This window comes from Tinamus guttatus, unplaced genomic scaffold (assembly GCF_059628265.1).
Source record: "Tinamus guttatus ecotype Peru unplaced genomic scaffold, ASM5962826v1 Tinamus_guttatus_pri_ptg000356l, whole genome shotgun sequence".
Classification (NCBI taxonomy): domain Eukaryota; kingdom Metazoa; phylum Chordata; class Aves; order Tinamiformes; family Tinamidae; genus Tinamus; species Tinamus guttatus.
In genome coordinates this window covers 4,947,311-4,962,214 of record NW_028288890.1, presented here as the reverse complement: position 1 = coordinate 4,962,214, position 14,904 = coordinate 4,947,311, and the positions used below count along the sequence as shown (strand labels likewise).

Here is a 14,904-nt window from a genome sequence, read left to right as displayed (position 1 = left end):
ACTTTGACAGAGATGGTAATAGGGAAATAAGATCAGGGTGATTTGGGTGCATTGCTGGCAATAAAACCCCAAAATGATCAACCTCCGAGTGGCTCAGGGTCAAATCCCGCCGGTGATATCAGTGCAGAAGGCTCGGCATGCTCTTCCCCTTCTGTTCACTTCTTGTTGCTCATGTTTTCAGGCACTCTGCTTTTACGAGGCCGTAATAATCTTTGCATTACACTATTACAACCTAATCAGGTCCTTGTCGTGCTGCCAAGACAGATCAGATGGCATCAGCGTATGGAGGAGCTCTGCACTAAACCTGTTACGAGGACGGGGATTGGAGCCGCAGGGGCGCGGGGCGCCCGGCCCGGTGCTGCCGTGGGTGCGCGGCCCCGCGCGTGCCAGGGCGCGTGGTGCCCGTCCTGGGCTGCAGCATCCACAAAGGCTGGGAGTTTGGGTGTGAGAGCGTAAAATCCACATGCTATTCCCTTTTTTATTATTATGATTAACTTTTGGAGACATGAAAAAGACGGGTATGGTAGAGTCTATTATACTTAAATTTGCAGCAATTAAACATAATTCCTTGTGCACTGAGAAGTGGAAATTTCCATTTTAGAAGCATTTCTGATCTATGAGCACCTAGACGCTTGTCATTACAGCTGATCCTGCCTGTGTTGTCCTTGTTGTTTTAAGTATAGCCTCCTGCCAAGCCCCTTCTTTAATATTTTATCTTTGTTGGTGATAAAGTCAAATCAATACCTATTGTAGCTGGGAATGATGCACTATTTAAAACAGTTTGTGTTGGGACTGCTGGAGAAGCACAGCATAAATTTTTCATTGGAAAAATCTCAAGTTTGTGCAAATGCAATTACAGTGCATATGTATCATTCTCCTTGAACTGTGGCAGCACAGAGAAATCACTGCTTTGCACTGACACGGCGCTTGCCTTATTCTAACATCTCCAATATGTCAAATGTTAAACTGTTTACGCTCCTTGCACAGCAAGAGTTTTAACTGTTACCTGGGAGGGTTTTGTGGTGTGGGTTGTGCACCTCTTATTGGGTATTTTTAAGTGGCCACCAGCCAAGGAATGAATTTAGTAGTAGCAGTGTAAAAGCTAGTGGTCATGTGGGGGTGTTATTGTCACTGGCACAACATGGCCAGGAACCTGCCAAAAGCCATAGCATCTGTGAGAATGAAACGTGGCAGAAGGAATGCCAGAAATGATTAAAAAAAAAAAAACTATTGCTTTACATGTTTTGCTTTAAATGTATTTTTTTAAAATATCCCATTTTCTCACTATCCTGAGAAGTAGTCTTTGTAAGAGGGGAAAATAATATATTAAAGGGGTGATATTTAAGTATTGCAAATTATCTGGATGTTTTGCCCAGATGCTCTGAGGAAGTATTTCCTTGGCCTCATTAGTAAGAAAGCAAATGTATAGATCTAGCCATGAAAATCCTTCTCCCATTTCTGCTCCTGGACACAGTCTCTCCTCCCTAAGGTTTTAAGATAACTTATTGGGTGATGAGGATGGAGGTGGTCAGGATGGGTCGGGTTTCCGATAAGGAAAGGGTTTTGCTGAGCCCCCTCAGTGCCGGAGCTGGCTGCTGCTGGTTATAAATGTGAGCACCGCACCTGGGCCGGCTGCAGCTCTCCAGCTGGCCCCAGAAATGGTGCATTTGCTGCTTTTATGTAAGTTCTGCGTCCCTCTAATCCTCTTGCAACGTGATATGTGAAAATTCACGTATCCGAATTAAAATGCAGAAATGCAGCCTCTTTCAAGGAGTGTTTGCACCCACGTATGGAGATTATAAATATCATGTTCCACTGCAGTGGAAATGTCCCCAGAAAGATCTGGGGTTTTTCCTTTTTTTCCTCTATGTATGTCCTTTTTAATTCACTTTGATCTGACCTGCCCAGTTCTTCCTACTTGTTCCCATCAGATATTGGCATTCCCAGTTGCTGGAATTGACTCTTAGAAACAAAGCTATAACGTATAGCATATATAGTATAGATATAGTATAGATACAACACATAAGATAACTCGCCTTGCTGTTGGTGACGTCTCTCCCCCTTCTTGCTGCTACGCTGCCCGAAGCCACTTCGGATGTGGGGCCGGGACCCTATATAGCAAAGTATCATTTCTTCTGAGAAAAGGAATAATTTGGAAATATGCCATATCTCGGGGCTGTAAGAGGGAGCTCGTAGAGAAGTGATTAGTTTTTTGCCTTTTTTTTAGTGCTTCTCAATTATATTGTTTAGGTCTTTGTTCTGATCCGTTCCTTATTATTTTAGCTGCCCTGGGTAATTGTGTTTTTTCCCTTAACTATGAAGTTGCTTTTAAGAGAAAGGGGAGCAGGGAGAGAGATAAGGCAAAGCTGTTAAATGGGAAATCTGTTGCTAATTAAGGTATGTTTTTGCTAATCACCTTAGAAACAAAGTTGTTGGTTGAAAAAGCCTTGAGTTTGTGCAGTGCAAGTTCAGAGCATATTCTTTGTCTCCAGCTCCTCCCTGTCACGACACATTCGGATTTGAAGAGTTTTCCTTGCAGACTCATCCTGACACCATTAGACATCCCGTCTCTTTGCATTAACGGCAGGCAGGCTGGAGCTGTTCTGGGATATATTTCAGTCTGAAGAGTTACAATTTGGCCAGGTTGGAAACAACTAAAGTCAGGAGCCTTTAATGGGAGCTGGCAGCATTTGCTGCCGACGTCGCTCCCATCCCCAGCGAGAACACGACATTCAGGACCCAAAATAGCCACTGTCCCTATTTTATTTTATCATTGTTATTAGCAATATCATTGAAATGAAAAGGAAGCACAGTGTCAGGGTAGGGGAGGCAATAGGTTGTTTTTTTCCCAGATGGAGTGCTCGGTTTTTGCAGAGAAAGGTTCATGACTTTGGGCAAAAAAAGTGACAGCAAGGCTGAATCCTTGGTAAGACTTGGAGCAGGGAAGAAGTGCTGCAAAGAGTCAGATACTGTGCCTTGTTCTAACATCCCAGCAGAATGAGCCGCTTTATTAGGGTTTTTGGATGAAAATACAGCAGTAAGTAATATACTAGTAACAGTTAATCACTTAATCTTGCTGCCAGAGAGGTAGGAGCAGGAGCTGGTGAGATGGGGCTGCACGGGCTTTCAGTGCCCTCCTGGTGCCGCGTCCTCCTCCGCTGCCTCCTCCTGCCAGCCTGGCTTCTTTGAAGTCAGATAGGTGTCAAAGATCACTGTGTTTAGCACTTCTCAGGGGTAATGGGTACGTTGGGCACCCAGGAGCAAAGCAAAGTGGTCGTTGCAGTGTATTTTTCAGGGCAAAGGAGCTGGCTGAGAGTAATTGCTCTGGGCGGCTCAGTGCTTTGGAGACAGTTTCTGTGGCCACTGGAAGGAGCTGGTTGGGTTAAATTGACATCTTCTCAGCCTGCTTTCTTGTAGGCACCGAAGAACATCTGGATGCTGTGGTTTGAGAGCAGCCTGCCTGTCTCTGTCCCTTGCCGCCAGCGAGGATGTGTGTTCCTGTGTGCCAGGATGTGTTTTTCCTCCAGCACCACCGAGGTGCTCCTGGGTTGCTCTTGCCTGCCCGTGGGCAGCTCTTGCAGTGCCGTGGGTCCTTGCTTTCTGGCTGCCAGGGGGCAGGAAGGACTATGAAGCACTGCTCATCGCTGCAGGAGCGACTTAAAAACGTCTCCTGTGTTTGGCATGTGGAGGCCTGAAGGGCAATGGCAGGGTTGGAAGGTTGAGGTTGGAAAGGATCTTTGGAGACCATCTAGTCCAACCCCTCTGCACGAGCAGGGTCACCTACAGCAGCTTGCCTTTGATGACGCCCATGTGGGTTTTGAGTCTCTGGAGAGAAAGAGCCTCCACAACCTCTCCTGGGTGCAATCCAGATGGACATCTCAGGTGGATGGAGGGAGGATACGTTGCTGTTGCATTTTGTTGAGTTCTTGCACGCTGACAGTGGTGTGCATGCACCTGGAGCGCCGTGCAGCGGGGCTGTAATTCATGATGCACATCGCTGGGTGCACGTCATGATCGCTTTAGCCTGCTGCTGAAAACATCGTGCTCCGCGTGTGAAGCTGGCTGATACAATCTTGGGTCATCTCAGGCTATGTAAAAGTTGCCCCCAAGAAAGCAAATGTTTGCAGGAGGAGGATTGCTGGGGATGTTTCAAGCTCTCCCGCTGTGTTTCGCTGCTTGAGCAGTCGCAGGTTTTCCTTGCTGAATCTGGGTGGCAGTTGCGTTCTGCTCACGAAATAAGAGGCAAAGGAATCGGCCCCAGCTTTTTTGAAATGCATCAAAGTTCTCCGGGTGCTGGATTTGTCAGCTGTTTCTCTGCGGTTTCTTCAATAGACATTAACAGGTTATTTATAAAACCCAATGTCTTTGTGTATTTTTGATTACTGCTGTGCTTAGACTGATGGAGAAGAAGTTATTGAGTCACATTGCTCACTGGAGGGGAAATGCTTCTATTTTTGGTGCTGTATCTCGTTACGGGCAGATGAATGGCAAGCTAATAGTTGTGTTGCAGTTTGATTCTTTCTGTCGGGAAACAACCAGGAAATTTGTGACTTCATCTTCAATCTGCTGTCATACATGTGCTGTCTTGCGTCTTGGAGCGTGGATTTATGCACTATCCGTGCATATTTTAGGAAGTGATTGATCTTTTGCAACAAGTAGTAGTAGCAGGCAAAACGAGCATAGCTTTGAAATGTCCTGCTTTTCTCATTGGTCTTAATATTGTGCTGCCCTTGATTGCCCATCTTCTGAGCCATGGAGCCAGTTCTCCAAAGAATTAGTAGAAAGGCTGTGCTGGACTAACTATCCAGGTAGTGCAGCTACCAGCAGTAAATATATCTTGAGGGATTGTAGGTTTGGCTGCTATGAGTATGGCTCCGTTTTGCACAATTAATGGGGAAAATCAGGAAGCCCATGTCTTCCTTCAAGTTTTTTAGTGGGACAGAAGGCCACTCCAAAGAGAAATAATGAAGGTTGCTTCCCAAAGACATTCTCAGCTGTGCAAACTTGTCCTAATGGTCTGAGGGCCCAACCAGTGCTGACACTGCAGGGACTCAGCAGCAGGTAGGGCAATGCTGGTGACCACATCTGTGTCACCAGGAGCAACTCGCTGTGATCCCTGGCTACAGCGAGTGAACAAAAATGATTGGGATGCAGAGGTTGGTGTGTGACAGAGCTTTGGCAACCCAGGTGCAGCTGCTGACCTCCTCCTTTGGCGCTTGCTCCATTGGCAAAGGGAGTCCTTGCTGGTGGCTGGGTACTACTTGTCTTTAGAGCACTTGCGTGGCTCAGCACATGGGTGATAACTGCTCGTTTTTTCCTGGCATGGTGGCATTGGAGGTGTCCCTCTGTCTGGCAGCACTTCACACGCGTGTTCAGAACATCAGGAAAGCAATGACTTCCAGCCTACTTGGAGAAAAGGTGTATAGCCTCGTGAGTCCTTGCAGCGGCTCAGAGCTCGTTCATGCTGGAGCCAAGCAAACCAAGTCTGGGGTGTTTCTCAGTGATGTTCACAGCAAGATGAAGGTTATCCCATGCTTCGTACACTCTTGGGTGCACTGGTCCTGTTGGGTCCTGTTTCACTGAACCCTTTTGGTGGAACCATCCATACATGGTTCTTGCCAGCAGGAACTGAAAGTCATTGGTGGATCACACAGGTGTAAGTGACTTCTTCCTGCGGTCATACTTTACTCATCTGTACAAGACAGACTTGACTATTTCCCATATAATAGTTTTATTTGCTCCTGTTGTTTCTGGTAGAATATAAATACCTTGTAAAGGCTATTAGATTTTTTTTTCCCTTACAAAGGTAATTTAGGATTTGTTTAGGAGATACAAATTGGTTCTTTCGCAGTGTTGTTGCCTTTTTAAATTACATTTGTATTGATCTCTCTGGACTTGCCTCGTGGATAAGTATGGAATCAATGCTTTTGCACAAGATCCAACACACTTTCTTCCCAGTTTATCACGGTGTGTGTATTTCCAGATACTTAGTACAGACGCTCAAAAAAATTGAAGGTGTCTAGTATAAAACCACGTGAGTTATTTAAATAAAACATGGAAAGGCAATGTCCCAGCCTTAGCAATGCAGAGAAGCTTCCTGGGAAATGGCATGTTAACTAAGTGCAGACTTTTAAGTTTATAGAAGAAATTAGGATCAAATCAGGACAAATTCCCCACAAATCCCCACAAAACCGAGATGGTGCTGGGGAGCTTTCAGGATGGCACCACCTGTGGTTCTACCAGCCTTTTAGGTTATGATGAACCAACCAGGCACACACCAGCTTTGGGAGACCCGACTGGCAGTGGATGAAGTCCATCAAAACATTAAGAAATGAAAAAACTGATTGGGCATGAGATGTGGGTGTTTGCTGTCCAAATGTTGCCTTGAGGATACTTCCTCCAAAAGAAATCTAGGTTTTTAAACTGCCTTATCTACCGCTTGTTCGCTGCGGCACAGTGTGGCCTGCTTGCAAGCAGATCTCCTGGGAGAAACCAGCTAGACACGTGCCTGATTGAGGCTCAGCAGGAAGGACACCGTGCCCATGAGTTCAACCTTGTATCCAAAGTGTTGAGAAAGGCCCAACGGCAGAACAGGAATGAAACTGGATTTCTTTTGTTGCTGTCTTTATGCAGCACCTAATGAAATGGGTCCTTGATTTTAGGAGGTGGGTTTGTATAAACTGGGGTAATGTCAGTGTTAGCAGTGTGAATTTCACGATTACAGCTAGGAGAGAATTGCACTTGCTATACCCCTATTCCTTGTTTTACCTACACGTTGCAAATGCGTGTCGTGTGCTAAAATCAATCATTTTATTAAAGAAGATGGCCAGCTGTTACTGAGCTTATGCCTGTCACGGATACATTTTCTACAACAACTAATTTCAAATGTCTCATCCATGTGATTTGGACCCTGTTTGTGCAGGAAGGAGCAGAGGTCGGATCCGAATGGTTTCTCGCCCATTGCTAGACCCGGCCTGTTCTCAGGTTCCTCTCTAGTGAGGTGACCGAGGAGGGATTTGGGGTTTTTTGCACTGTGACAGGGGCCAGAATTGGCTCCAGGCAGCCTGGTGGGGAGCGCGCGGCTCACGCTGCTGCTGGGAGAGCATATTGAACAGGGTCCATTAAAATTTAGGGATCACAGATGGGATAAAAGGTGGTGGGCTTGGAAGAGATCCCGGAAACTCTGGGTGTTATAACAACTGTGCAAAATGATAATGTAACAGCAGACTGCAAAATAGGCGAAGCTGGGATTATTAGGCTTACTTGGCATATGTATTTATCAGAGTTGCCTGGCGGCCCTGGGTACAGGTCTTTATTAATAGAAATAAATAATTTCTTGGTGGAGGCAAGCAGAGAGTGAAGAACTCAGGTATGGTGCGTCTTTATGCAAATTGTGTTTCTGAGAGATAACAGGAAGATCTGAAAATATTTTATTAACTTATAAACTGTGATTTAAGGGAATTTTAAACAGCATGTGAAAGAAAAAATAATGAACAAATGTTTTCAAGTGGGAGAAGTCTGTCCCTGCCATATGTTCCACTGAGTCATCCCTTATGCAGAGCAAGATTTTGCAATTGTTTCCAATATTCCTGTTGCTAATCCTTTTTAATTAGGAGAAACATCTCTGTAAACTCAGCACCCAAGCCTGTGAAACATTAATATCAGGTGCTGGATGGAGTCCTGACCCACTAAAGCCAATATGTGTTTCGCTGTGAGCACTAGTTAAATTTTCCATGCGTGTGACTTGCTGTTATTGTGGATGGCTGGAGTGAGGGCAATCTGGCCACCCGGTGCTGCTGATGGTGCCTTTTGTCAGCGTGTCACAGACACCTCAGAGCCCACCATTTGCCTCCCTTTAATTCATCCTGATCCATCTCAGCTCGTGTCAAACCTCGCTTGGTGAGTGATGCCCGTGCTGTCCTGTTGCCTTCCAGGTGTGGCTGTGCGGGGGCAGCATGGAGGTGCTGCCCTGCTCGAGGGTGGCCCACATCGAGCGCAAGAAGAAGCCCTACAACAACAACATCGGGTTCTACACCAAGCGCAACGCCCTGCGCGTCGCCGAGGTCTGGATGGACGATTACAAATCGCACGTCTACATCGCGTGGAACCTGCCGCTGGAGGTACGGCCCTGGCGCCGCCTTCTCCTCCTCTTTCCTTTGGGTTGAGAGCTTAAATTATGAAGCATTTAGTTTCCCCTCAGTGTGAAAGAGAGCCTGAAATATCAGTCAGATGGTCAGATGCTGAGCTGGGAAGTCAGTCCAGCTCATGGCTTTGATGGAGAGGCTGCCAAAGACCACAGACTTGGGTTGAATCCCTGGGTTTTGCATCATTTCTAAAGATTCAACCTATACTGCAGAGTGCTTATCCCCCCGTTCACTGTTTACAGCCCATGAGCCTGCCCTGCTCTGCAGACAGAGGCTTTTTGTAAAACTCATTGACAGAAAATTGCTAACGATGCCGAAAGTAGTAAATGAGCTTTATTTCTTTTTCTGGCACCTCTGGTAGGTAGAAACCATCCTTGGAAGGAGAGGTAGAGGAAGACAGCAGCTCACAAAATAAGATCACATTCCAAAGCTGTTGCTCTAGAAAAACAGGGGTTGGGTAGCTTTGTGGCTTATATGTATTTTCATATAGAAATGTTTAGACTTTCTTAGATTTGGCATCTCATTTTTCACCTGAATCCTTCCTTGTAGCAACATGGTGCATCTTACTGTGAGTTCCTGCACTCCAGGCAGGCTGACCTTGCCCAAGGGCCAAACCCTGCAACTGGATCTCTAGGTGCTCCCCTGGACTTCTGTGCAAAGCTCCCTAAGCTGCAGGAGGACTTCACACAGATCCAAGGACTTCGCTCTTGGGCTGCGTTCAAATAACAAAGCCCGAGAGCGTGTCCTGACTTCCCAGGGCTTGGGAGTGCAATACCCAGCTTAGACCCGGTCTCTCGACTGATCTGGGTTTGGAGGTGAGGTGCTACGTTTCTACTAAGGAAAAGTTTTCTTGGACAGCACAAAGGGATTAAAATTAAACCTGAAGTTGCAGGTCCTGTGGAATCTCGAAGAAGAAGCATCATGTGGCTTCCATGCTGGAGATGGGTCTGGAGAAATGGATCCCTGTCAGCCAAAAAAAGGAAAAAAAAAAAACAAAAACCGACATGCTGTTGATACAGCTCTTATCAGGAAAATTGTGGGGATTTAGTTTTAGAGAAGCCTTGTTTGACAAGTGTTACCTTGCAGTGAGATACGAAAGTGCCTTGAATTATTTTGCGATGCCGTCATATACAAAACGAAGCAGAAGCCATGCCCTGTGTCCGTGCTCTGTGTATCTCAAGCTGCGAGTGCTTCATGGACCAGCTTAGCTCACCATCCCGTTTCACCCCTTCAGATTTGAGACCGTCCAGCCTATCTGCACTGAATCATATTTACTTCTACCTATGAGTGAGCAGTAATGCATTAAAGTGGTGTCTTCTCTAAAGCAGAGTGAATAATTCATTAGAAGATCATTACAGGTGTTGTAATGGAAAATTGCTTTCCTAGCTCTATTTAACGATCACTGGAGAAGACAAGAGCATGAGCTAAAAAAGGCATAGGAGTCCAGATACCTGTGGAAAGGAATAAAAGCGGTTGCACTGTGCCTTGAATTTCTTTTGCCTGGCTGGTGCATTAGCTGCCCAGATTCTGTAATGGAATAAGTGGTTAAAGCGGGACTGTGCTCCTCAATCCCTGCTCCTGGCTCCTGCAAGATTATTCCCACCGGGATGGATATTGCAGCTTTATCCGCTTTTAAACTGGCATGAGCAGTGGGGTTCCACTATGTCTCCAGGGAGATGATTTCACCGCATAATTGTCCAAATTGTCAAGAGGTTTTTCTGCGCTTCAGTCTAAACTTTTATTCTCCTGTAATTTTAGCCTTTATTCTTAGCTATCTGCCTCCTTTATTATATTTGAATCTTAAACCTTTCCTTCTTCCCTACACCCTCGCCCTATTTCATACCTTTCTAACCGAGCTGTCCCCTGCCGCCTCTCAGCAGTCACACAGCTTTAGCGTGCAAGATGTTTTAGAGCTGAGTGTACAGAGAGGGTTTTGCTTTTCCAGCACTCAGCCCATGGCCACCTTTTAAATCTCAATTTGCATTTGCTTTGGAGCTCTTTTGGAAATCCAATATGTTATTTCCTAAATGAGAGGTGAGATCTTTCAAAAATATTTTGGCGTTGTGCCCTTTGGAAAAGTCCCTTCTTGAGATTGATCCAAAGCCTTGGGGAATCGATGCAGAGGTTCCTCTGCTGCACTGCACTTTTGTGTATTTCCTCCAATATCTTTTGCTGTGTTTTCTCCCCTTGGGTTCTCATTTCTAAATGAGTAGCTTAAATGTGTCCAGCACCAGTCCAGTGGCTGCCAGGGGAACGCTTACAAAATAGGCCAAGGGAGGATGCCTCTCATGACCGTGACTGTGAAATGCAGGACTTGATGTCCTGTGACAATGATTTCTGCATTGGAAGCACATGCCAAAAAGCTTTGGCATGGCCTCTCTGTTGAGCCAAGCAACCTTTGGTAGCTTGCAAGCTGCTTGGAAGCAATAGGGAACACCAGTGAAGTGCAATCACTTCTTTTTTCCAGTAGAATAATTGTTCACTGAAGTGCTGTGTCTTTGTTTTTTCAGAATCCAGGTATTGACATTGGCGATGTCTCCGAGAGAAAAGCATTAAGGAAGAGCTTAAAGTGCAAAAATTTCCAGTGGTATCTGGACCATGTTTATCCAGAAATGAGAAGATACAACAACACCATTGCTTATGGCGAGGTAATTAAGGCCAGTGGGTTCCTTGTGTCAGACTGAGAGTATTTATGATTGTTGACGCTCTGATGAGAAACAGCCTTGAAGCAGATAAGTGTGAATCAAAACCCATTGTTTGTGTATAATTATATAAATGTATATAAATATGTCAGCAGTTTCTTGTAAAAACCTTTGTGGGGATTTATTTCTGATCCTGGAGATCCATATGCAGTAGAATATAATACCTTATTTACTGAATTGGCACAAAGTTATCTATATTACCCACTGACTCCAGGGATTAAGCAGCTGAATATATAGTTTTAATACATATTCTTTACATAAAGCCTTTTGACTTAACCTCAGCTTGGTTCCTTACATGCTCTCTGCAAGATACAGTGCGTTGTCACAGCAGCTTAAGGCTGAGATAAAGTAAGGCGACTTAATTCAGTATGTATTGGCTTTGAGACAGTAGCAGCATTATAAAGACAGGCATTTATGGGAACTAATAATATTCAGTTGCGCTAGATCACTTCTGTCATCATGACAGTTTGAGGAGACCTGTTGGAGAGCAGACCAAGCACACCAGGTGAGCATTCGCTTTGAGAAAATTTTCTCATCAAAGTTCCTGAATGCCTTCTAGCTAAATCCCCCCGAAGTAATCTTTGGAAAGGCAATACTTCATTTAGGTTGCTTCATGTGGGGAGACTCAAGAGAAGACATCCGTGCGTTAACAAGACTTAGGAACTCAGTTGTTATTTCACCATGTGGCATGAATTCAGGTGTTTCGTGCTCCTTTCGAAGCGGGTCCTTGAATACCTGGCCCATTGGTGTGCCAGCTCTGTCTCCACTGCACCATACAATGATTCAAAGGACTTCCTTATGTTAGATTTTCTTTTTTTTTTTTTTTTGGCTTTTTGAGCTCTTCAAGAATTCCATTTTGCTGAAATAGAAGCAATGCCACCTTGATTCCAGGCTCCTGACAACGTGCCATTGTCAGTCTAAAAATACATTTATTGCCACCACACATGACCGAAGACTTTATTCATCTTGTGATCAAGAAAGTTGGCTGGAGTGATAATTATTATATAAAAAGCATTATATGGACCACTGATCCGTGCCTGACTGTGTTCAATGATAGAGTAACGTATATTCTTTTCTTAATGAGAGAGGTCAGAGATTACTGCAGCTCGTCTTCAGTAAGACATGACCACCTAACCCCGTGTTTCTTTCGACAGCTTCGAAACAACAAGGCGAAAGACGTGTGTCTTGACCAGGGCCCCCAAGAGAACCACACAGCGATCCTGTATCCATGCCACGGCTGGGGACCTCAGGTGAGGGTTCCCTGCACACAGGAGAAGCACCAAACCGGAGCTGGCAGAGGCTGCTCCAGGATGGAGCATGGGCATCCAACATGTCTATTGGCCGTGTTCTTGTTTTCTTTAAAGAAAAAATCTCATATAAAAAAGGAGTGATTTTCTTCCAGGAACTCTGAGAGTTATTTGCTGGATTAAATTATCAGTATCATGCTGGAGCTGTGAGTAAAAGCATTAAAAAAAAAATCTTCTAGGCAAGAGTATATAATGCTAAATGCAAGTAGCCAACCCACAGAGGTAAACCTATGCAAGCAAAGGCATTTTTAAGGCGTTTCCTTTCTTCTACCTACTGAGTAAAAGGTGCACACTTGGAAAACAAAACAAAGAATGCCTCTGACAGGGATGATAACTGGCCTTTTCAATGTGGCAGTGATTTAGCTGTAGTTTTCTACCTTTCCTTTCTCCTGTCCTTATTTTAAATTTTATTTTGAACTCATTCTAAACAAACAGTCATGATTCCAAGGTTTTCTCTAGGTGTCTTACCTTTTAGAGCAATAGTGATGTCAAATACTGAAAGAAAACAACATAGAATCATAGAATCGTTAAGGCTGGAAGGGACCTCTAGAGATCATCTAGTCCAACCCCTGCACACGCAGGGTCACCTAGAGCACGTGGCACAGGACTGCATCCAAGCGGGTTTGGAAGATCTCCAGAGAAGGAGACTCCACAACCTCTCTGGGCAGCCTGTTCCAGTGCTCTGGCACCCTCACTGGTAAGAAATTTTTCCTGAAGTTCCTGTGGAACTTTTGATGCTTCTGTTTGTGGCCATTACCTCTAGTTCTGTCGGTGGCCACCACTGAAAAGAGGCCAGCACCATCCTCCTCACTCCCTCCCTTGAGGTATTTATAGACACTAATTAGATCCCCTCTCAGCCTTCTCTTCTCCAGCTGAACAGGCCCAGCTCCCTCAGCCTCTCCTCACAGGGCAGATGTTCCAGGCCCCTGATCATCCTTGTAGCCCTGTGCTAGACTCTCTCCAGAAGCTCCACATCCCTCTTGTCCTGTGGAGCCCAGAACTGGACACAGTACTCCAGATGCGGCCTCACCAGGGCTGAGTAGAGGGGCAGGATCACATCCTTACAGAGCTGGGAAGCTGCCAGCTTGTTGGCTGAAATGCCTGTTTTGAGGAACCCGGCTGCACTTCTAGCTGCGTAAATGCAGTCATCGTTAAAACTCTGAGCAGTGCTTTCAGGATCTGCAGGTTCCAGGCATAATCTTAAAATTTTAATTTTACAATTTTCCTGTTAGCTCTTCCTGTCTCTTTTGTGCCTCTGTTTATGTGCTTACATTAGTATTTTACCTAAATCCTGTGGTCTCCTGGCTGTTTTTATATGCTGGTGGTCATCTCCCCTTCATGCCAAATACCTTTTCAGAATGTCCTTCTCCTTGTGATCTTAAAGGAAAATATAAAACAAGTTTTCTATTAGATGTGAAGTAGAATGGCTGTCTTAAGACACATATATTTTTATGAATCAAGCCATGATCTTAATGTTTTTCTCCCTTGCCAAAAGCAGTTCAGGCCTCTCAAGTGCAGAGTGGTGGCACTTGTTCTAGAAATTTTTTCTTCATATAACAACACTCTCGTTGGTTGTCACTGTGTTTTATGTATGTACCTGGAATATTGCACTTTTCCTATGGTAATGTAAACCTGCAAGTATACTGTAGTATGGGAAACTGAATTAGTCTGGCAATGTCTGCTAACCCTGAGCTTTAAGATGAATGGCTAAAAGCAGGGTTTTTTTTTCCTTCAGCTGTTTTTGTGATTAAACTTAATGATGTTTTCCTACACGATCTTCTAAAGAAAAATATTTCATTGCTGCTAGTTCCCTTCATCTTGTCTGTCACAGAAGCTTGACTCAGATTTTTCTTGCTGTTCTTCTCTAACCACGTGGTCCCTTTCCTCTCCAAGTGAGAGCCAGTTCTTGGCACTTCTTTTCTTTCACAGTGCATGCAATTAATTTAACTCCTTGAAAAAACCTTTTTTAAGTAGTTATCGGTGAACGCAGAAGCTTTGAAATTAGCCTTTTGCAAAAATACGGGTGTTGCATGGAGAAAATTGGACTTTTAGTACCACTGTTTAATTAATGACCTGAGTATGCTGGTTTATTATTGGAAATATAATTAGAAGTGATGTAAACACTTTGTTTAATTAGTTCGCTTGCTATATATATGCAAAACACAAGCACTGGAGATTCCTATCTGGTCTTTCAGCACCCAAAAGCACACAGGGTGGTGCCTCTGGTCAATGCTAGTGTGATTGTCTCAAATCTCTGTGTCTCTTTTTGATGCTGTGGCTCATCCACACACACACTTTTAAACCCATTTTGCCTTTATGAAGCAGGTTCCTCAGTGACAGTGAGTGCAGAGGGTAGATCCTGGGTTTTCTGATGGCGCTTGAGCAACACAAGCCCATCACTCCGCTGTGATTCCTGCAGCCCCGTGTGATGCTGTGGGGTTTGGTACAAATTCTGGCTGTTTCTAAGCAGTAGATCCCCTTGCTGCACTACTGCCAGCTGCTGCTCTTGCATCTCCTGCATTGCCTATCATCCAGTGCAGCGGGGCAGAGAGAGGTGAGAGACCTCCTCTAATATGAACTGAGAGAGCCATGCAGGTAGAAGGGGTTCCAAAAACAGGAAATAATGAGCTCAGCCTGATTCTGGGGGTTTTGGTGACCTGTGGGCATCTAATTAAAAAAAAAAAAACAACGTTCATATTTGTAAACTGTGAAGCCAGTTGCTGCTAGGATGACCTGGTGCCTTTGAGGCTT

The 14,904-nt window shown here is 44.8% G+C and overlaps 1 protein-coding gene across 1 annotated transcript in view; it reads left to right on the top strand.

The window, feature by feature from the left end:
- GALNT17 (polypeptide N-acetylgalactosaminyltransferase 17) overlaps positions 1 to 14,904 on the top strand; it is a 169,846-nt gene that overhangs the window by 147,286 nt on the left and 7,656 nt on the right. Inside the window, exons 7-9 of the mRNA XM_088530133.1 lie at positions 7,935 to 8,120; positions 10,655 to 10,792; positions 12,001 to 12,096. Coding sequence (XP_088386259.1) covers positions 7,935 to 8,120; positions 10,655 to 10,792; positions 12,001 to 12,096 — 420 coding nt within the window. The remainder of the gene's footprint in view (positions 1 to 7,934; positions 8,121 to 10,654; positions 10,793 to 12,000; positions 12,097 to 14,904) is intronic.